Source organism: Accipiter gentilis, chromosome 2 (genome assembly GCF_929443795.1).
Source record: "Accipiter gentilis chromosome 2, bAccGen1.1, whole genome shotgun sequence".
Taxonomy (NCBI): Eukaryota; Metazoa; Chordata; class Aves; order Accipitriformes; family Accipitridae; genus Astur; species Astur gentilis.
The window spans coordinates 22790240-22812683 of NC_064881.1; the positions used below are offsets into that span (position 1 = coordinate 22790240).

The 22444-nt window shown below is 45.2% G+C and overlaps 1 protein-coding gene across 1 annotated transcript in view; it reads left to right on the forward strand.

Moving 5' to 3' along the window:
* Positions 1-7993: 7993 nt before the first annotated feature.
* The window catches only part of STMN2 (stathmin 2), a 41717-nt gene continuing 27266 nt past the window's right edge, over positions 7994-22444 (forward strand). The window contains exon 1 of the mRNA XM_049823612.1: positions 7994-8228. Coding sequence (XP_049679569.1) covers positions 8210-8228 — 19 coding nt within the window. The 5' untranslated portion in view covers positions 7994-8209. The remainder of the gene's footprint in view (positions 8229-22444) is intronic.

Here is a 22444-nt window from a genome sequence, read left to right on the forward strand (position 1 = left end):
AAATTAGATAATTAGAAGCTATTAGACTATTAGAGGTTCCACATACAGAGATCACAGAACTGGTTTAAGTGGCTATATTAGCACTAGATAGGAAAAGTCCAGTGCAAAAGTGCATTATTCCAGTCACGTGATCTTCCTTTAGTCTCCCTTGTTCATTCATTAATGACTTTCCAACTCAAGCAATAAATGAGGCAGGGGTCACGTGGGCATCACGCGTCTCTCCTGCATGGCCCTCGTACATCCCTAGAGCAGGTCCATCCTGCACGATGCTCGAGCCAGAAATCCTGCCTAAAAACAGTCTGTGATCACACATGTATCATAAGGGGACCAAATTAAGGTTGCCAAGCAACCACCTCCCCACATTATGCCACAAATCCTTGTCCTTCATCTCTTCAGCAAACAAATGCCAGGCCCCATCTCACAACCCTACTCTTTCCCTAGTCTGCTTCTGCAACCCTAATTACCCGTGCTCCCAAAGGCTTCTCCATTGCAGTTTCTTTGTCCAGACAGTACCAGCTTTCCCTCATTATTCCAGTTGTTATTCTGTCTTTGTGTTCTTCATAATTAGCATTTAATCCACCCCATTTCCTATTTCCCTAACCAGCTCTCAGTCCCAAAAGATGAGACAGACACTGTTAAAAAAAATAAAGCATGCTCAGTGAAGAGGGAAACTTCAGAGATTTTAGCTGTTAAGATTTTAGCAAGTGTCTCCAAAAGCAGTATGAAGCACAGTTTTTTCTAAAGCATTAATATGTTGCCAAGTTTAAGCAGATTTTTACAGTGAAAAGACAGTCCATTTCTCTGGTACCAAAACAATTGCCTGCCGGATTTCAATTATCTATTGCAGAATGGATCATGCTACTGCATTTCCAAGAAAAGATCACCAGAATGAGCAAAGCATTGTCATATTGCATAAAATTTATCCCCAAAACCAGCTAAGACATCTCAGCTGATGTTTTTCAAACACAAACAATAATCAATGTGCATGCAACAGTGAAAATGTCAGATGAAGATAATGAAGTCTGGCAAAGCTGTGAGCAAAAACAGTTGTTAAATGAAATTTCCTGTAAACTTTTTAATGGGCTAAGAGCAAGACTAGAAATAAAAAGTTCTCCTACACTTCATTCTCAAAGTGGTTTTCTGCTGCTGCTTCCCCGTAAGTGTGAATGTCACCCAAATGCAACTAATATCTTCAAAGTCTGTTTTATCTATCCTCAGCGTATTTTTACTTTATCATCATCTGTTGTCTTTACTGTGATAAATCACTGAGTATATCAAAATAAATTTTAGTTGCAAAAAGAATAGATGTGCCCAATATCAAGAACTGGATCCTTGTCTGAGAGCCAGCAGTAACATAACACTTATTGTCCCAAAACACACATATCTATGAATACGCCTGACTACATAGAGAAAAATGGTCTAGAATATACATGGAGCATCAAATGGTCTGTTGGTCTTCTGCAAGGGGTGTGAGACAAAAGCCATGAGGAAACAGCTGATAACCAGCCAACAGTCACAGGAAATTTAGTCAATCCAAAGACGAGCAAAAACAGCAAAAGAAAGTTTTAATAGTCGTGTGCTCTCTCACTGCAAACAGTAAGGGAGACAGAGCAAAGTGAAATAGGCACTTTGCAGCATAATTTTGTTGTTGATTTCCTGCTACACAAGGCATTTTACTGTTCAGAAAACTATAGTCAGGAAACCAAATCAGAAACGTGCCAGTATATGCCCCATTTCAATAGGACACTTTCAAATTGGCTTACTGGTCTTGGAAAGACTTGTGATTTAGATCTGCTGAGTATTGGCACTTTTGTTTTTCTAGGAAAATTTCATTGTGACCTTATGAGGTGCAGTGGACGGTGTTGTCCCCCCTCAGCCTAATCTTAACTCCTTCTGCATCATCTACTTGTCTCCTCCCATTTTAAAAGGAGAATCGGATCTGGTATTCTTCTCTCTGTTACTTTTTACTTTAAAAAGTGAAGACCCCTATGCTTCTAGGACTGAAAGTGTACTTAGTATCCCACATATAGATAAACATAATAGGTCTTGGTAGGACACACACTTAAAATAAGCAAAAGAAGATGCCTCTTTACATAGCAAGGAGCAACCCCATGGAACCGACTGCCATGGGACATTGTGGACATTGTAGAAGATCCATCAAGGGTTACTGAGTAGGAAAACTGTATCAGGCTCAGGCATCTCCTCAGAGCAGTCAGTGGCTGCAATGATCCCCGGGGGAGTATGGCAGGTGCTTCTCCTACTCTCAGCCTTCCCCGCAGCATTTGCCTACAGCCAGCGATAACAGGGAGAGGCTGGATTACCAGAGGGTTACTAAATGTGTACAGACCACAGGAAAGCCTCAAATTGCATATATTATGAGAACAATAGGAGCTCTGTCATATATGCTTGCCGCCTGCTGATACTCCTAGGCCTGCGTTTATGGCTGCTCTTCCTACACGGTTTCCTATTTCAGAGACAGGTGTCAACTCTTGTCTAAAAAAGAAAAAAAAACCCAAACAACCCCAAACCCTAAGACTTTACCTGTGAACAGTGAACTAAAGGGGAAAGAAATTAGGGAAAACAACCGCAAAGGAATATGGAAGTGGAAACAAGAAGGCAGGGGAGGGTCAAAGGATTACAAATGTAGAAAACAGGGATTCACAGGGGAACATCAAGCTGAGCATCCCTAACAGCACTTCTGTCCACACTCTGAACATAGGCAAGGACGCGAGGAGGCTGCCCAGGGGTGGCCTACCCGGAGATGGATGGTCAGGAGGAGAGAACCAAAATAGTCCCACAGGCCCTGGCATTCCCCTTCAAGTTGCCTCCTCTAAGAGCTGCTGATGACGGGTTCACCCCAGGCAAGAACGTCACTGACTACAAAATCCCATTATCTGGTGGGGCCTTGGAATGGGAAGATACAGAATTTACAGGCTACTGGATAGATGGCCCCTTGGTCTGATCCCATGCAACAGTTCTCATGGTCTCATGAACAAGGGTGTTTCCCACAAGGCCTATGGTGGTTTATGTATATGCAGCACAGGACAGAGTCTAGACGCAAGCAAGTCACTCCCATCATGCGGCCCTGCACAGTTCTAGCTCATGTCTCACGGACAAGGGTGTTGAGGGAGATCCCATTATGTACGATCCCCCCCCCCGTTAGCATTGCTTACAGATTTCTAGGAAAAGAAATATCTGCAAATACCACGATACCTTTATTCAGCTTCCCCATGGTGATCCTGAAAGCTGCTGAAAGGAACACCGTGTGCAGCCGTGCAAGTACAAAAGCTTCCATGAAACCAGGCGAGCACTAAAGCTGCACTATTCCAACATGTATGTGGAATGAGCAGCAACTGAAATCGCTAATGGTGACATTGTTTGCAGCTAGCTTATCAAGCCGCTATCAAGCTTTAACAAGATGATTTTCAGATAGGCTACGCCCAGCAAAAAAGCACAATTTCAGAAGTGGAGAAATGCTAATAGAAATGTAACCGCACATTACTGCTTTGTAACTCAAATGTTACATAGGAAAAGAAAAGGGTAAGAAAAATATAATTCAGGAAGAAAATGGTCACCGTGCTTCAGATATAAGACACAGTTACGCATATGTATCAGTGTTCTTTCTTTCTCCCTATGCTTTCAGTCACAGCTAAACTTTTAATCTGCTTGGTATATTTATGGAGTTCTGCAGAAAATTTCAGAAGTTAGTTACAAAAAACATTTCAAAATTACAAAATCACACATGCATATGTTTGTAGTCTTCTCTCTCTAAATTTCACATTAACATACGCAGGGTTTAGTTGCTTACTGAAACACAAACTATGCTAACGTCTTCTAACCTATACTTAACCTGCTGTGAAGAATAAGGCTAGACAAAAGATTCTTTCACCCATGTTAGGAAAATATTCTGGCAAACATTCCTGCAAGAAAATCTTTATTGTACCCATGCTTTCAAGGGCACAGAGGACTGTGTCAAGGTTCTGTTTTAGGAGAACAGAATGAAAATAAAATATCAAATAGTGCTTACCAAGGGAGTACCATCCATCTTGTTATGTATGTAGGGAGAATCTGGTGGAAAAAATAGCACGTGAGTATATAATTAATAACTGTATCATGATATATATGCATAGGAAGGGTAATTAAGGTTGCACAGGCACCGTTCTTCTCTGACTTTTGAGGACTTCATCATACAGTCTGAACAGTATCTTTTACTGTAGGTTTTGGTGAGGGGTTGGAAGCAACAGGGATGAAAACAAGCCAATCATGAACTAATTACTAATTAATTTTCTAAAATTGCATAGACACAAACAGAAATTGCTCCAGAAGGCCTAAAGAAGTAGGAGTGACCAAAGGGAGAAAAAAAAAAAATCAGCTGCTCTAAATAAGGTCCATTACATTTCCTGATGACAAAGGCCGAGTGCAAACAAGTCTCCCAAAATTCAACAAGAAAAAGCTGAATTTCTCAAGTTATTTAAGAAAGAAAAACAAGGCTGCAAAGTCTCCCAGCCTATGCAGCAGAGACACAAAGCACAGGCAGAGAGTAAGAGATTCATGACCTACTCCCATCTCTGCCATTTGTATTATTTCAGTGGCAATGTAGTTCATTTACCTAGCAACAATAGTCTTCAAAGTGCTGCGTGAACGTTTATCTTTCCAGTATCACCAACTTCCCTTCTCTGCAAGGGGGCAAAAAGTAAGATCCTTTCAAACAAATGAAGAAGAGAGCAAATGGGGAAAAAAAAACCAAAAGCTTTTCAGTGACCTGGCCAAGGCCACAGAAGAAGTGTCCAGCAAAAAAGCGGGATGAAAGCCCCAGTTGTATCCCGTTGCTATTCAGAAGCCGTTAAGGAGTGTTTTGCTCAGCAGAACATCCTCACAGCCCGTACATCCACAGACCTGGAAGTAGGCTGGGCTGCAGATGCATTTTGGTGTCAATCAAGAGAAGGACCGGCCTGTGAAAGAAAACAAGTGCTAGCCTTGCTAGGACGTGCTGGAGCTTAATTCACGCTCCTCTAAAATTTCTGTGAAACACAACATTAAAAGGTGGCAGTGGCTCAGAAGTGATTTATGGAGTGTCTAATAACTGCTCCCGCACACGCCAAGGCTCTGACGTGACAGTGACGGCCATGCAATTTCTTGCACCGCTTTCTTGGCAGCCCCCTCCCCGGGAGCCCGGTACCCGCTCCTCGGGGGCGAGCCGAGCTGTGTGTCCCCCCGGCCCCCGGCCTGAGAACCCGCGGCAGCACCGCGCCGGCTCCCTCGGGAGGGGCTGCGGAGCCTCCCGGCCCCGGCCCCGGCCCGGGGCGCCGGCCAGAGGAGCCGCTCCCGCACCGCCGGGCGGCAACGGCCAAGGGAGCGGGGAAGTGCTGCCGGCACGGTGGCGGCGGCGGCGGCTACGGGAAAGCCGAAGGCGGGCGCCCGCCTTGCCAGGGGCTGTGGGAACCCACCGCCGACGGGAACCCTCCCGCTCCGCCCGCCGCCCTTTGCTCCTGGTTTAGCAGTCTAGCAGAGGAAAAACGGAATTCAATGAGAAAGATGCCAGGGCGGGTTTGCTGCCTGCTGGGCGTGCCGGCTGCCGCGGCGGGGGTGGGGAGCCGAGCCGAGCCGAGCCGAGCCAGGATGCATCAGGGCAGCGCGGTGCTGGTGTCGCCCCCGGCCCCCGGCAGCTGAGCGCCGCAGAGCCCAGCCGAGCCCAGCCCAGCCCAGCCCGCTTCCCCGGTGCCGCCCGCACCGGCAGGGCGGCGGGGGACGGCCGGGACGGGCGGAGCCGCCGCCGCCGCCGCAGCCCCTCACCCGCTCCGCGCTGCGGCTGGCGCCGAGCCCGCGGGGGGGGGGGGGCGGCCGCGCCTAACCCCTGCCCGCCCCGCCCCGCCCCGCCTGCCCCCTCCCCGCTCGTCCCTGCCGGTCTCCGTCCCCCGCCCCGGCCGGGCCGCAGCTGCCCCGGGGCGCGCCGCCGCCTGCAGCACCACGGAGAGCGCCCGGGCGCCTCCGCCCGCCCCGCGCCCCACCGGGCCGGGCCGGCGCCCCGCCGCGGCATGCGTCCGCCTCAGCCCGGGGCAGGGCCACCCCTGCCGGGCTACCGGGGGCCGGGGGGCGTCCCTCAGTTGGGGCGAGGCTCCCCAGCCCTGCGAGGCGTCTCCCGCCCTCCGCCCTTCGGTGCGCAGCTCTCAGTCGTTTCTCACCATTTCCTCTGAGGAATAAGCTCCTCTCACTGCAGACACCCCGGCACAGTGAGATCTCTGGCCTCCTGGTCACCCTGCCCCACACGCAGCTGAAGGCCCCGAAGCGCTTCACCCCACAAGGCCGCAGGGGCCCCGGGCAGGGCCTTCCAGGGAGGCGGATCACGCCCTGCGGGGGCCCCGACAAACCCGGCCTCGTCCCCCTCTGGCCGCCCAGCCGGCCAAGGCCGCCTCAGCAGGGAGCCATCACAGCATCTGCCGCGCTGCAGCTCACACGCTGGTGAATCACACGCGCCTCTCTGTGTGCCCTGTGCAGGCTGAGGATGTTTCTCGCCCCGAACTCGCTTCCGGACTTTGCTATTCTCGTTTAAAGAAAAAAAAAAAAAAAAACAAAAACAAAACAAAAAAAAAAAACCCACAAAACAGTTCCTGCAGTTCAGCAACCGTCAATAGCGACTCAAAAGAGACAGCTGGCCTCAGGCTCATGCTCTGGGCCCGGCTTTACTCAAAAGATGCTGTTTACTGACCTCAAGGAGGCTTGAAAAGCATAATCCTGTGTTACCTGTCCTAGGGAAGCACACACGGAGACAGAGCATCCCCGTTAGCGGTGGCACGCTGTGTGGACTGTGCAGCTAGCTGCAAATGGCACCGCTGAAGGAAGGAGAAGGAAGGGTGCCAACGCCCTGCCTGCTCCGGGAGAACACAGCTCCACCCTGGAGACCTCTGCCCGCTCTCCTACTTTTCTCACCCACCCACACACACCATGAAAGAACTCCACAAGTCGTGTCCTACGAATTCCAAGCTGAAAATCTGCCCTATGCCCCGTCTGTCTGCAAGCAGCGTGGGAGTCTGTTATCACCGCAGGCTTTTGACAATGAGGCTGGTTTTCCCCTGGGAGAGGCAGATGAGCTCCAGCTGGACAGTGTGAGGATGAGAAGGTAAAGACAGAACGTCCTCCTGTTTCTACCACCATCTTGCATACTGCCTCCTCTAGCCCAGCGACTGCTTCCAGCCCTGCGAGGTGTACGGATAGGGCCCATCACTGCCGTGTTTCTAGCAAGAGTTTCAATTAACCGCCCCCATTGTTTGGTGGCTGCCAGGCTTGTCACTGGCTTTCCTCTTGCTGGGGATAGAGAATCCTTAAAATTAGCGTAGAGAAGGCTTAGAATGTTTCCATCCCCTTTCATGTGACAATCATGTCGGGGCCCATTCTGCACACTTTATCAAGTGAATCAAGCTCGCAGCTTCCCAGTGGCTCCCGATATAGTACATCAGGGGAGTGGTTAATGACAGGTTTTTTCATGTTTATCCTGGTTTTGGCTTTCCAGAGCCCTTTGAGAGCGGGAGCAGGCCCAGCTGCCATTCCCCATGTTTTAGCAGAGCCCGGGTTGCCCAGGGTTGTTAGGTCTGGGGGTACTACAACAAACAGTGAAATACAGAAACATTCAGCATAAAACAATTGTATATGGTATCTGTATGCACTTGTAGGAAGTGGGATGCAGAGGCAAGAATAATCTGAGCAGCTGTTTTACTAAAGCAGTTTAGGAAATCCCGTGCATCGGTCCCTTTTTTTTGCCGTATCTTTGGAATAAAATGTGTTAAAACAAATTTGTGCATGTTTTACAGGTAGCAACAGCAGAACCTTCAACACCAATAGGCTTTTTTCCTGTAAGACATAAAACATTTGACATGGAACGTACTATTAAAGCCAGACTGAGGGGGGGAGAGGCATTCAAGGACTGATTTCCATTTCAAACTGCATTTTGGCACTTTGTACTCCAGCACCATTGGTGGATCAATATTTAATGCCCGGAGATTCTGGCTCCGCAGGAGTCATGTCAGGGGACCTCTAGAGCCAATCTGCTTGGGTAGAGGAGCGATAATTATTCATGGGCTCCTGCCTCTTGCTCCTTCTCTTGCACAGCCCCACTCTGCTGACTCAGTGCCTTATTCAGTCTTCTCTCCCTCTCTCCACTGCTGTAGCTGGACCCCTTTGCCTTCACCGCCTGTGAGAGCCTGCACGTCCCACCATGGCTAAAACGGCAATGGGTAAGAAACCGCCTCTCTTTTTCTTCAGCCCGTACAACGGCCGCTATTTCCTAGGACCGCTGCCTACACCGGGTGCTCTTCTCAGTGTCCCTCAAGTTTAGGAAAAAATCAAGACAACGCTAAACGTATTTTTAATTTCTTGGATCGGAATAAAAGGGAGGGGTGGGGGATCCCGGGGCTCTTTTAGCGTCCTAACCTGAGATCAGCTTCATTATTGCCTGATGGGTGAGGTCGGCACGGGAGCGCAGCCTAATTTTGAAACGGCTTTCATTATTTTAAAGACGAATATATATATACAATGGCATATATTTTTTTAAAAGAAAAAAAAAAAGGAGAACAAGAGCCGGAAAGTTATCCCCGCTCTAAATACGCCTCCCACCGCCCCCATAGCCCCCGTCGGCCGGGGCCAGCGCTCCCCTCTGCTTCTGAAAGGAACCGCGTGGGGAGGAGAAGAAAGGAGGGCAGGAGGAAAAGCACCGACGACCGAAACCCAGCACCGCGGGGGCGGGGGGGAGGCTGCGGGCGGCGGCCCGCGGCGGGGGGGGGGGGGGGGGGGGGGGCGCCGGGCCGGGCCGGCGGCGGGAGGGCGCGGGGGCTCCGTGCTACCGGCGGGGCGGGGGGGGGGGGGGGCTGCAGCGGGGCGGGCACCTGCGGCGGCGCGCACTGCGGGCCGGCCGCGCCCAGCCCGGCGCTAGGGGCTGCGGGGGCGGGGGGGGGGGGGGCAGCGGGGCGGGGGGGCGAGAAGAAGGAGCCGCCGCTCGCCTGCTGCCCCGGCGCTGCCCGCACCTGCAGTCTGCGGGCGGGGGGGGAGCTGAAGTAGGTCACTGCATTATGGGTGGCTGGTATTTTCTAGCGGTTCCCACCCTGTTTTTGTCTCCCGGGGGGCAGCTCTCGGGGCTGGTGTTAGCTTGCGTTTTTCAGCCGCAAGCGAAGCATCCGTCCCGTGGCGTCCCCCGCCCCGGTTCCCGCCCCCGGCCAGGAGCCGCACCCTGCGCCCTGCCGCCGCGGCGCGCCGCCCCCCGGGGAGCGGCCGGGCGGGGCGGGGCGCGGCCGCGGGAGGGGCGGGCTGCCCGCCGCAGCCCCGGCCGCGGGGAGCCAGCGGGTCTCGGGGAGCCCTTTGCCCTCGGGGGGTCCCTCGTGGGCACGGGGCGCTCGTCCCGGCGCCGGCGGCGGGAGCGGAAGGCAGCGGCCCGGCTCCGGCCCCTTTGTTCGAGGGAGGCTGCCGGGGGGGGGGGGGGGCGGGGAGCGGAAGACGGCGGCGGAGGGTGTGGGAGCGAGAGAAGAACGACCGTGGGGTCCGGCTGCTGAAAGCATCCAGACCCTCTTGCTCCTCCGTTCGTTTTTCTGGTGGGGTGTGGGGTTTCTTTTTTTTTTGGTTTTTGTTTTTTTTTTTGGGGGGGGGGGGGAGAATGAGGCAGAGCCTACGTTTGACGCATTCAAATTCGAGTTTTCACAATCATTCACCATTGAAGTCGTGTACGCACAAATCCCACAGAATAAGGACAGAGAGCTCCAACACAATCATTATCCTTCCCCCAGAAGCAAATCCCACTCCGATCCCCGTTCTGTCCAGACTCTGTTACCGCTCTTAATCACATTGCACAAAGTTATACCGAATCCTCCTGGCACTGGCTGCATCCGATGCATTACACATTTATTTATTTGAACGCTGATGTTCTGCTCCCGAGGAATAACGGGTGTGGATTGAAAGCGTTTTAACCTGGCTGTGGCACCCCTGGGACCAAGGCATGAGACAGCTGTAGATGCAAATAGAGGAGGGAGACAAGGGCTGTGGGAGTCTGGCCAGCCCTGCAGTGCCGAGCACGCCGTCCCCTCCCCACTGCAGTAATCTGGTAATCAGTATTGATAATTTGTAGTCGGTTGGAGACTTATCACTGCAGAAGGCCCTGTTAGGGATTCTGTCACTAGGGAAGAAAGGGCTCTTCAGCCTTAGGTTAATGACCTCGCAGCACACGAATACGAAGGCTTCTGCAGCAAGAGAGATGCCTGGAATCGTTAGGTTTGCCCAGAGATGGGTTGACTGTGTCACGCCAGTTTGCCTATTAATACCTGATTAACAAGCTACATACACAAGCAATAAAAAGCAATGTAACTACCTAGCTCAGGTTTCTAAAAATACTAATTACAGCAGCATTCAATTAAAAAATGAAAGATAGGTTATTAAAAGCATCTTCCCTCTTTAAACTCACAAAGGTTAAGGGTTCTCTTCACCTTTTCTTTAAACCTTATTCTTCCTTATTGTAGTTATTTGTTGGGAAAATTTGGATCTAGACAGCCTATTAGAATAAGCCACTTTATTTCAAGAGCTTCTTCAAAGCAACAAATTTTATTTTCATGGGGAAAAATGGAGGCATTCTCAGTCATACACATTTCCAGTTAGTGCTAAATAAGCTACATTTGTTTTGCACTCAAGCTTTACCCAGTGGACCACTGAGAGAACTACAGAGCGCCTGATTTTTTTCCCCTGTTGAGCACCATATTTTGCAAAGTGGCAATAAAGGCTAGATCCTGCTGCCACTGGAGCCAACAGTACATTTCTAATCAGCTTAAGCTGGCCCACTATTATGTTTCTGGCCCTGGTCCAGCAAGGCACTTAAGCAGGTGGCTGAGTTTGAGCATGTGAATAGTCCTACTGGCTTTGGACAGAACTCTTCACATGACCCAGGTTAGGCAGATGCTAAATAACTTGATAAGCCTGTGTTTATACTCTGCCACAGAAAGCAAAATTAAGCGTCTCCTAGGCTCCATTAAATAAAAGGTTTTCAAGAAAAGCTCCTTTGACTTACGTAGGCATTTCAATAGCTGCAAGAACTTCTGGAGCTCAGCACACCCTGAATGCCCATGAAGTTCTTCTTTCTGTTTAGTTTACATAGTACGTGAATGATGGACACCAGGCGTGCACACACACACACACACACACACGCATCTATCTATTTATTTATTTATTTGTCTTTGTGTCTTATTTTAAAATTCCATATAACACGACTGTACAGAAATTCTGAGGGCTTTTAAATTGCATCTTCCCCTTGACGCCATCTTCCAAATGAAATCTGGATTGTATGGATGGACTTCTTCGTACCTTGTGCTCCCCACCATACAGGATGTGTGTGAGATAAATCGGCGGCTTTTGCAGGTGTGGTCACTGCAGACCTGGTAGGCCATGTACTTGGTTGGATAAACTTTCTTAGGGTATGTACATGGCAGTGCGAGGGTGAAGCAGCCAGTGATGGCACTGGAACTAAAAAAGGTGTCCGAAACTGTTATTTCATTGTTTCCTTGCGGTGTATAATTTAAAGAATATTACTATGGAAACATCTTCAGACAATTATCGTAGAGAAAGTCTCAGTCCCAGTTACGGTTCTTGTTTATTTTATAGGAAGTTGTTTAACAGAAATACATGGGGTATGTGTTAATACTGTGTTAAAGAAGTGTTTTGATTCAGGCTCCTTTTGAGATAGTCGGGAACTCTCTGAGGTGATAAATGGGCGGGATTATGAGGATACGGGAATTCAGGCAGCGCCACGCTGCCTCCTTTGCATATCTCAGTAAGACTGATTAAACTGTTGTAAAAGTGCTTCAGAGTTGTTCTTCTACTTTGTCATTCGCATTTTAGTTACAAGCTCAGACCTCAATACTTAGCTTGATGGATGCAGTGTCACTCTTAAGTTTGTCTGTTAACTGAGTACTACATTATTGTTTTATCTGGTATGTAAACATACCCATGAAGTCATAAATAAGTGTATGGTTGTGAGTTTAACTGGTTCAATTATTTTAATAACTAGGCTTTTTTACTGCAAAGGGGTAAGCATTCTGCCTCTGATCTGCCAGTACACTTAAACAGTTGCTTGATCTTCAACAATTGCACATGAGTAGTCATCTGGACATCAATGGCAGCGACAAGCTTCAAGTTAAACAACATATGGCTAAGCGCCAGGCTGAATTTGGACTGAACATGCTCCTTTCCGTTTTATGCAGTTTTTAGCAGAAGGTTTTTACCTTCCCCTTTTATAAATAAATGAACACAAGTCAAGACCGAATTATTTTCAACTGTCAGAAAATTATATATCTGAAAAGACAAATAGGAAATTACTTTTATGATGAGAATGAATGTAGACAAGATTCAGAAAAGAGTTTATTGCCTCATAATGTTAGCAGAAATGGGATTTGACTGTGACACCATTATTCCAAATTTTGTCAAGATCTAGCAGAAAAAACATCTCAATTTGTTTATTTTTCTGAGAATTGTGGTTACTAAGCTAATATAAAGTTACTGGCAAGTACAATTCACCGGAGAAGTGAAGGTTAACACCTATTCACATTCTTTTCCTGTTTTTAAAGAGTAGATTACTTTTCCTGCTCTTGAGAATTAAGGCAGTAATAATTTTAAAAACAGTCCATATGGCTAAGAATTTATACTGCCTCGTAGCAGTTCTTTACTTACCCTGTGAAGTATACAGGCAGGAGGATGGAGTGTCATCTATTCCGTCATCTTATGGAAGAGATCCCGTAACATGCTGAGGAAATAAAAATAAAATTCAGCTGCTTGAACACTTCCAAAATGTTCTCTCACCTCCCCCTCTATCACCTCTTTGTCCCAATATAAGTTCTATTTAGACTAAAGGCTTCCCTGTGTAATAACCTATTCTTGTAATTCATTCACGTTGATTTTTTTTTTCAATTTAAATTTCCTTTAATTAATTAATAAAGCCTGGATTTTTTTTTTTTTTTCATTTCTTTGGTATTTGTACTACAATAGTACATTTCACTAGATCACATTTTACATGCCTATTTTTTACTATAAATATATGTGTAATGTAACCTCATGGTTAGATTTTTCTCAGGTAACATTGATATTCATCTCTTTAGAAAAGAATTCTCCGTTTTCAAATTAATAGCATTAATTTAAAAAGCTCATTACAGAAGAGAGGTGGGACACTCATATCCAGCAGTATATTTAGATAGCATTTTAGCATTCAAAGACTATACAACATTAACTAATTAATTCTGCTAAAAGCCTTCTGTGCGAAGTAGGCTTTATTATATAGTCTGAAACACAGAGATCAGAGGGTTCCCATGACAGGTAGGTCTGGGCAATGCTTGACCCGTGCTGCAGCATTTTCATGTAGGTCTAATTTAACTACCTTATTAGTTTGTAGTCAAAAGGAACAAGAGATCTTCAGCACTCCTGAAAAACATCAAGCCTTAGGTGTCTTAAAGTAGGCATCCTAAAATGGTGCCACTCCAAACAATTGATATCGTTGGAAAATTAACTCACTAAAAGCTTTGCTAAAGTTTATACAGCAAGAAAGCCATCACTTGAACGCACAGGACTGAGGGTGGCTCCTAGCCCTATGACTAGTGGGCAACGACACAGCTGGAAGTGAAGTCCTCCCACAAGTCTTCTTGCAGCGCATGCTCTCCCCAGGCTGGATACATATTGAGTATATTTGCTTTTCAACTTAAATTATCAGGCTTCAAAGCCCTTTAACCTGGCACTGCTGGTAGTTCTGCCCAATGCTTTAAGGAGGAGCAAATGTCGCATCATGAACCAGCAGTGCTTACTTACCTCTGCAGTAACTACCTTCAAAAATACAATGTTAGTTCTCCATATAAATCACCTTTATAAACAAAAACACTTGCTCTCATCAGGTGGCTTGTAGAGAACATGTCTTCTTCAGCAGTATCCATAAAATGGATGATAGATGAACCAACTTTGCAAATGAGTCTTGCCTCACTGGAGCCAGTGGAGTTCAGCCACTGGCCTCAGCACAATCAGCTGATCTTTAGCCCGTGGGGACACAGAAATTGATAGCTCATTTGAAGGAATGGCTGCTATTTACAATTCTTTCTAGGCTATGCACAGTTGTCACGCTCTGAATTCTGTGGAGACAGTCTGAGGTGGTGTTGGTTTTCATTCAGTTTAAAAATACTGTTGATCTCACTTGGAAGCGTGAGTCCCCCTGTAAACATCAGCCAGCAATTCTACCTGGGATGCATCAGTCCTGCAAGGTGCTGGGCACCCATCACTACAGTGCAGGCAACATCTATTGCTCTAGTTGCTCAGCACTTTGCAGAAACAGAAAAAAATTGCTTTGGAGACCTCAGTCAGCGCAGACCTGCCTCCTCAGTCAAAAAAATGGACTGGTGCGGAAATGCTGGCTCCTGGGAACAAAGTATTCAAGACGTCGTGTGCCTGAGCAATACCAGCATACAAAGCTGCTCTGTAATTATTTAATTTTCTCTTCCACTTGCGATGTTTTTCTTTTTCCTGTCCGCAAATACATAACTTAAGAAATGAAGTGAATTTAAGCTCTTTCTGCCAGGATGTGCAGTTAAACTGATGCACAGCATCCACACAAAACAGTAGACTTCGCTGAATACATTTAGAAATGTTATTTCTTTTCAGGTACAGCTGTCTAATCCAAAAAGTTCTCAAATAAATTATGATTTATGCACTCATTCCGATACACAAAACCCATCACTGTCGTAGCAGTTACTGCATGGAGAAATTGTGACCCTTCAGGGACGCAATCACAAAACAGGATTGTTGGGGTTTGTTGGGGTTTTTTCCACCAGTTTTGCCCCATGTAGGTGGTTTAGTTTAGAGAGGTGACTGAGGATAGAGTTCGTAAGGCTCTAAGGCACCTGCGGTGGGATACAGGTGTGACTGTACCTCCACAACACCTGGGCAGAGGTCAGTGCCTCTGGCTACGGTCAAACAGCGCATTGCTGAGGTTTGCCCAGAGTGAAGGTACTCATCACTCAGTGACCCGGGGGGAGATGCAGGGGGGAGCGGTGAGACTTCAGCCGTCCTTGGGCACTTCACCCGCGGCTGCAGAGGAGCCCTGCTTCGGTCTCCTCCATCGTGGTGGGAGGAAAAAGAGGTGGCGATGGGCACACTCCTGCCCCTCAGCCAAACAGCTGGTGGTTGGCCTCCAGGTGTGGTGGTGGGATGTGGTGGCCCTTGTCCCTGCATGTCCTCCCTCCCCAGAGAACACCAGAGCCACCAAGCTGTGGGAAAAGCATCGTGCTGGAGAGGGGACGAGAGGGCACACGGGAGGGAGGATGACCTCCACCTAGGAACTGGGAAGCCCTGGCTTATAGGACCATCGCCAGATTTTGCATGATAAAGCAAAATAGAAACAGTTGTGGGAGGAGAAAATAAAACTTGAGTTTCTTTGGGTGGCAGTTAGGACCCTTCAGCTTGAATCCCCTCCTTTCTGGAAGAGATTGAACCCAGCTCTGGCATTTCCCAGTCGCAGGTGCTCACTGTAGACAGTTGTCCCAAAGGGCAGGAGCAAGATGGCCAGCAACATTTCCCCTCAGCTGCATTTTAAAAGAAAGGAGTGGCTGCCCCTGCATTTATGAAGGATCCCGTCCTATCTATGTGTGCCACGTGCTCTCAGGAAATAGGCTACACAGATTTCTTCAGAGGATGGGATCTGGGTTGGGAGAACACCCAATGTTAGGCGATTAAACATGGCAAGTCTGAGGCACTCTTGCTTGTACAAAAAAGTAGCACCCTACAATGCACCGCCAATTTGAAGAGCACAAATTGTGGTATTTATGGATTTTCACAACCTCTCTGCAGCCATGCAGGAATTTGCAGAATCCACATTTTGGATTTAGAAGCCTGAATTTTTCTTAAATATCATTTTAGGCACCTAGCTACTTTATTGGATTTGTCCCATAATCATTTTATGACCTGACTTTCTCTTCATTAAGATGGTGATAATCTTACATACTTACCTCAGAGGTGTGATGTGAGATTATGTTCCATACTGCAAGGAAATGTGTAACAACGCTCTAATGTTATAGAAGTTGCAAAAATCCATACTGATCAGATTAGGAAACAGAGCAACGTACCTTCTAAAGCTGTATTAGCGTTCTGTGCTATTCAGGTACTTTTTATAATCCTTAGGGAATTTCTTAGGTAAAGAAAAAACAATTATGCATATATTTTATACTACTGATTGGTGTAGAGGTCTTCAAATTGAGAATTTATATTAAGCTAAGGTATGCTTTACCTGAAGCTAGCTAAGGTACCTTTTAATGCTTAAGGTTTTTTACATTTAAATATATTCATTGGCCACTAAGTGGCTACATAGCTATAACTTTTGATCTTGATACTATTTTTGATCCTTTCTAAAGTTATTGAAAACACAAATTGTCCTTTTGGCCTAAGATTTCTAATACACACATGTTCAAATTCATCCTCTGGTTTCCACTAGGATGACTCCTGGTGTGATTCCATTAGCAGGGCTCCCTGAAGTGTCTAATACTATTACGGTTATTAAATTTTCCTTTCAAAAGACTGTAGACACCACAGCCAGGCCAAAGATGCACAAAAATGTTTAACTACATTTGTATATAAAAGTGTAGCAAAAGTGAAATTTTTTGGTTTACTGTATATTTGCACTGGAAATCCTCCAGTTACCTGAATGGAGCTTGTAAGAAACATTTGCATGCTCCAAGGAAATCTTAATTTGAAATGAATGCATGAATCAAGCTCTGTAATTTTTCAAAGACATTTTTTGGAAGTGAAGTTCACTTCTGTAACCCATTTTATCAGCCATTACTAAATACCACATTTAATTATTTTGATATATTTGTTTCTTACATCACTCATGAAAAGAGCAACTGATGTCACTCAGGAGTCATGTTTATAGTCACTTGAATATACAGTCTTTGTCTCCAGGTACTGGCATTTATTCAATTTATTATGTAGGTGTAATACAAAAGACTATTTCTAAGCTAATTTCTTTTCTGTGTGTTTAGACATTTTTTGATGCTGTCAAGACTGCAGTCAGGGAGCTTTCAATATTACATGTTGTAGACAGGAAAGAAGCCCCATACTCACTGTTGTTTAAAAACTGAAATCTTTAATATTTGTCAAGAAAACAATTGTTCTCAAGGCAAATAGCTTCTTGCTGGGGGAAAAAAATGTTCCACCTCTAAACATCATTATTTTTGAAGTAAAATACCAATAATGACTTCTTAAGAAAAGTAATAGTAAGTTATGTATATTTTAATCGGCACCAAGGATTCAAGTTACTCCCTTTTGAAGTGCATTCACGTTTTTTGCAGTGAAACGTAAAGAAGGGAAATACCTTACTTAAAGAATCATACAGTGGTAGAGTAACAGTGTAAAAAATTTCACCTGCTAGTGGTGGGAGGCCTGAAAAACAGGATTAAACATGACAGAGGTACTTTTAAGTGCTCTGCAAAATTTTAAGTATTACTTTGCATAGCTTGGCAATGCTATTCAGAGGCCTCAGCTCTGCCAGCATCCTGATTTCTGCACAAAAGATGAGAAAAGTACTGTCAAGGATAAAAAATTGCAATAATAAAAATAAATACCGAACCCTGGCAGAAAATTCAAGGCATTTAGAGAAGCAAACAGGAGTAATCTACAATACAAAGGTTACAATATTACATTTAGTACAATTATATGTAGTTACACAGATATAATTTCCTAGATTAAAACAAAAATTAAGAAAAGGTATCCTGGAAACAGAATATTATATCAGATGGACCTCAGTCTGTCCCTGAGCTGCTACTCTAATATTTTTACAGTCTTTTTAGTGCCATTTACATATGAGATGAAGGTCTGAGCTAGCAGTCAGGAAGATTTCTATTTCAGATGACTCTGAACTTTCTTGTGAACAATCTGCCCTGCTAATCAGGGTTTCCCATCTGCTCCATCCCCACCACCTACTGATTTCCAGTTCCAGTCCATTTCCTTGGTACCCTTTCCCTCATTTTCTTAACCCGATCTCATTATCCAGTCAGTTACAGTGTCACCCTCATTCTTGGTCCAGTTTCAATCATGCCATCCCTTGACTGACCTTACTTTGCGGGGGTGTGTGTGTGTGTGTGTGTGTGTGTGTCTTCTTTTGTTTTTTTTTTTTTTAATTCATCTGCTCTCAGCAACTTCTTCCACCAGGCAGAGTCAACTCTCACCTCTTCACACAGCCCATTCCTTCTGGTAATCCTCCGCACTTCTGTGAGGCCAGAAGGGCAGAAATTAAGACCACGGGATAGTAGTTTCCTCTTCTTTTTTCCAATTTCCAGCGCTCCTCTGGTCCACAGTGACCAAGAGGAGCAGTGTTTGAAGCATCACTCTCAGCCCACGTGGAATCAGTCATGTCCAACACAAAGTGTCATCAGAGAAATTGGCTGTAAAGCTTGGACATGTCTCTCCCAGCCACGGCTGAAGCCTGAAATCAGATATTTCAATGACTTATTCCACAGCCAGGCCTGGACAGATTTTTCAAATGAGGAATGATTTTCTGGCACAGAGTGCTAGAGCCTTTCAAACAAATGCAGTAAGTGCTTGTTTAGTTTACCATGTGCATGTATTTTTCCCTAGTCATCTTCCCAGAAATAGTGAAATGATTTTTGCTAAAAGCTTGTCCAAAATTCAGCAAGAGGCAGCCCTCCAGCCAAGAAAACTGTAGGCCACATCATTGTAATTTAACAAAGCGATGGTCAGTGGAAGGAGGACTCCCATGTTTTCTAATGCAGTGGAAGAAAAAATGTGGCACTAGATGGGAAATAGCAATGGCTCACTGTGGTGTATGGGTCATACATTTAAGTGCCTAAGATGTGCAAGTGCCAGGAATACCAGTCTTGCTAGAATTAGATCCTAAACCAGTGGAAATCTATGGTAGTAGACTCATGTCAATTTACATCTGGTGAACCCATTTTTCCCTCTATAAATCTCCTGAAGCATCAGCTTAGGAAGGAAACCTCTCTTTTCTTATTTTGAAAAGTCATATAAAAGCCAGCTGCACTAATAAAGAAGAATTTGATTATACAGGAAAAGAGACTTTTTTATATGGGAAAAAGAATTTGATTATACAACAAAAGATTAAAAACAGGCTGTTGTAAGTTGATGTTTGGATATCTCCAGCTCTTGCTACTTTTAGAACATATTGAAAAATATGACGGCCAAGCCAGTCCTGGAAGTTTGATAAGTCTGTTATAAAGGACAGGCTGAACAGCACAGGAGCAGCTCTCATTTGCCTTTAATGACAGACTGTTGATGCTGGGATATGCTGGTTCATAGTGCCCTGAAAATATAGGTATTGCAAGTGATGATCCTTTTTTATTCTGAACGAGCCAAGCACCCTCACACCAGAGCCCCACAGAAATCAATGGAGCATCTCTGCAGGGATCAACTCCTCATGTGGTTAATTTAGTAGCAGAGCAGTGTCTCTGAATTCATCAAGAATGAATGTGTAAGTGGAGGCCAGTACTGCAGAAAAATAGAGATAGATGGATAGATTGCTACAGAGAAATAAATAGACTGACAGAGCAAATGAATTCTAGAAATCTTCAGTAATATTTCAGAACAGGAAAAAAATCACTAACTTGAAAAACGGTATAAAAGAGTGAAGGAGAAGACAAAAGATGAAAAACAGAGGTGGATCATGAAAGACTAAATTGGGAGCAGTCCCATTACTGAAAGTCCATATAAAATGTTATAGTGTAGACATTTATGCATCAATTTTACATCTTCTATGATGCAAATCTGAGCAAAATGACTTAAAACACTTCCTTTGACCAGTGGTTCTTGTCCTAGTTTTATTGTAGCATCAATTGCAACAAAAATATCCCACCAGCAAATGTTCTTTGCCAGCCAATTTAATCAATTCTGAATAATATACTAATTTCTTTACACCGTCAGCATGGTTTCAAAGAAGAGGCTGTCATTCTTTATTTTTCTTTTCTTCTCATTCATTTTACACATCTTCTGATTAAATTACTCAATAATATTTATAATCTATGCTTAACTATGATAAATTTTAGCAATATGCTGTTGAGTGGTATCATTATTTTCTTAATGGAGGCAATCAAATGTTTGAATATATGCATAAAGACATGGTAGGATACAATAGTAGAAGTATAAATCAGGTAATTAGTAATAATAGCTGCATAGATAGTTTAGTTAAAGCTCATAGAGAAAAATCTGAAAGCCACAGAATAACAGATACATAACAAATGGCTCAAAAGTTTCATCTTAGAAAGCCCCCCCAGAAAACATCTATTGGATAAAACTTAAATGCACCAACGTGGAAGAGAGCTTTTTGATTGACTTAAAATGAGGCTGGGATTTCATCCACGAATGATCTGATTGCTAGTAAAACAGTATTAATCAGCTCAAGATCAGGGCTGACAAAAACTTCAAACTATTGTAATTAATTTTACTGGGAGTTAGGAGAAGTTCATGGCGGTAGAGTGATGCAGGACACGGGCCATATCTTCTAGATGGGCTTCTAGAGGACCACTGATAAATGGCCACAACTCAGTGGATGCTCCAGCTGAAGCTTTATTTTAGCATACCTACTTTGCATGTATTTTTTCTCAGGCTAAGAAAGGATGTGCAAATTGAAAAACGCTTGTCACCTAGCAGGAGTCAAGGTTATTGACTTCACACAGGTCACTTCATTGATTGTTGTCACTGCTCAAATCAGTTTTACTAAAAAAAACAAAGAACGACCAATTAAATAAATCTCTCAGAGTTATTTTATGGTCTGGATTAGGTCTTAAGTTTGATCTATATATATGTTTTCAATTGTGACAATTTCTGGTTAAAACAAGCACATTTATATCCATGTGCTCTATTTTCAATATGATTTTATGGTTTTGCTCAATAACAAAGCTTGCAGAGACACCAGATTTGTTGTGCTACATAAGTTAATACTCACTGATGACCAGACTGCTATTTTATTTGCAACAATTCCAAGAATAAAATGATCATTTAGACTCCACTGGCTACACAAAATCGTCCCAGTGAGGCAAAGCCAAAATTTAAAAGAATAGTGACAATAACTCTCTTTATTTGCTTTTATTTATCTTTTTCATTGCCTATGTCTACTCTGTCTGGCTTATTGCTTGCTTTTCAAGCAAGCTTAAATGCTGAGAAAGTTTTTACCAAATCTGAAAGGGTACTTGGAAGACTGCATTTCAGAAAAGTGGTGGGATGGCTGGGGAAGTGGCCTATGGTGATAGCCACATCTGAAGTTCGGCCGCTGAACAGCTGGGGTCTCTTCCTGGTGCTACCCCAACGAGATGCTCTTGGAACACAGCAAAAGGAAACTGGGAGGTTCTTTGGCAAGAAGGGAGGTTGGATGGAGGGCAGCAAGTGAGTGGGTGGTTGGGGGAAGAGCCGGGAAAGGAGCCCGAGGGATTTGGTTCTGTAGTGTGCTGGGGATGAGCTTACCAAGAGTCTGCAGCCAATGCACAAATCCTGAGTGACAGCAACAGTGTAGAGGGCCAGCGAGATGAGATGTGTTTTTGTTGGGATAGCAAGCACTAAAAGACGTGAATAACAAAGAGGAGTGGAGCTGGGGCTGTAAGTTGCTAACAAGACCTCCCGCCCACAATAGCACACAAAAAATTAAGCTCGCTCTGGGAATTGAACTATGGAGAAACTGGTTGAAAGGACATCTAGAGGTTATCTAGCCTGCCCTCCTGCTTGAAGAAGTACCATTGCCACTTTGTCTAGCCAACTCCTGAATGGATGATCTTACAACTTCCCAAGCCACGATTTGTGGCTGTTGTTCTTTCTTCTGTTATCTGAAAAGAGTTTGGGTCTGTCTGTCTTTCATTGATCTTTCCTTCAAATAGTTGTAAGCAGCTCGTCCCTTAGCTACCTCTTTACCCAACTAAATAAACCTGACCCCCTCCATCACCCTTCACAGGCCACATGGTTAAGGTCCCTCCACTGGACCTTCACCTCTTCCTCCATGTCCCTCTTAAATTGGGGGGCCCAAAACTGGATGCGGTACCTCAGGTGCACTCCACAGCATCACATACCTTCAACCACCGGTGAACCCAACCTCCCCTCCTGTTGTTTCACACACCCCCCTGCTTCTGGCCTGCTGCTTCTCTCCATTTTCCCAGTATGGCCCCTTTAAAAGAAAGGTGGAAGAAATAGCAAAAAACCTCCTCCTTGTGAGACTTTCAGAGCCAACCTACATACGCTGAATTTATTTCTGTAAATTTATTTTTTTTAAAAGGTTACTGCCCCAGTATCCGTTCCTATTTTGATGCTTAGACTTCATCTTTCAGCACTGAAGGTTATGGGTTTATGTAGCCACACACTGAAACATCTGAAATCTCACTTGGGCATTTTTACTCTCTTCAGGACTGTGTAGAAGACTAGAAGAAAATTATCTTGTGTCTTT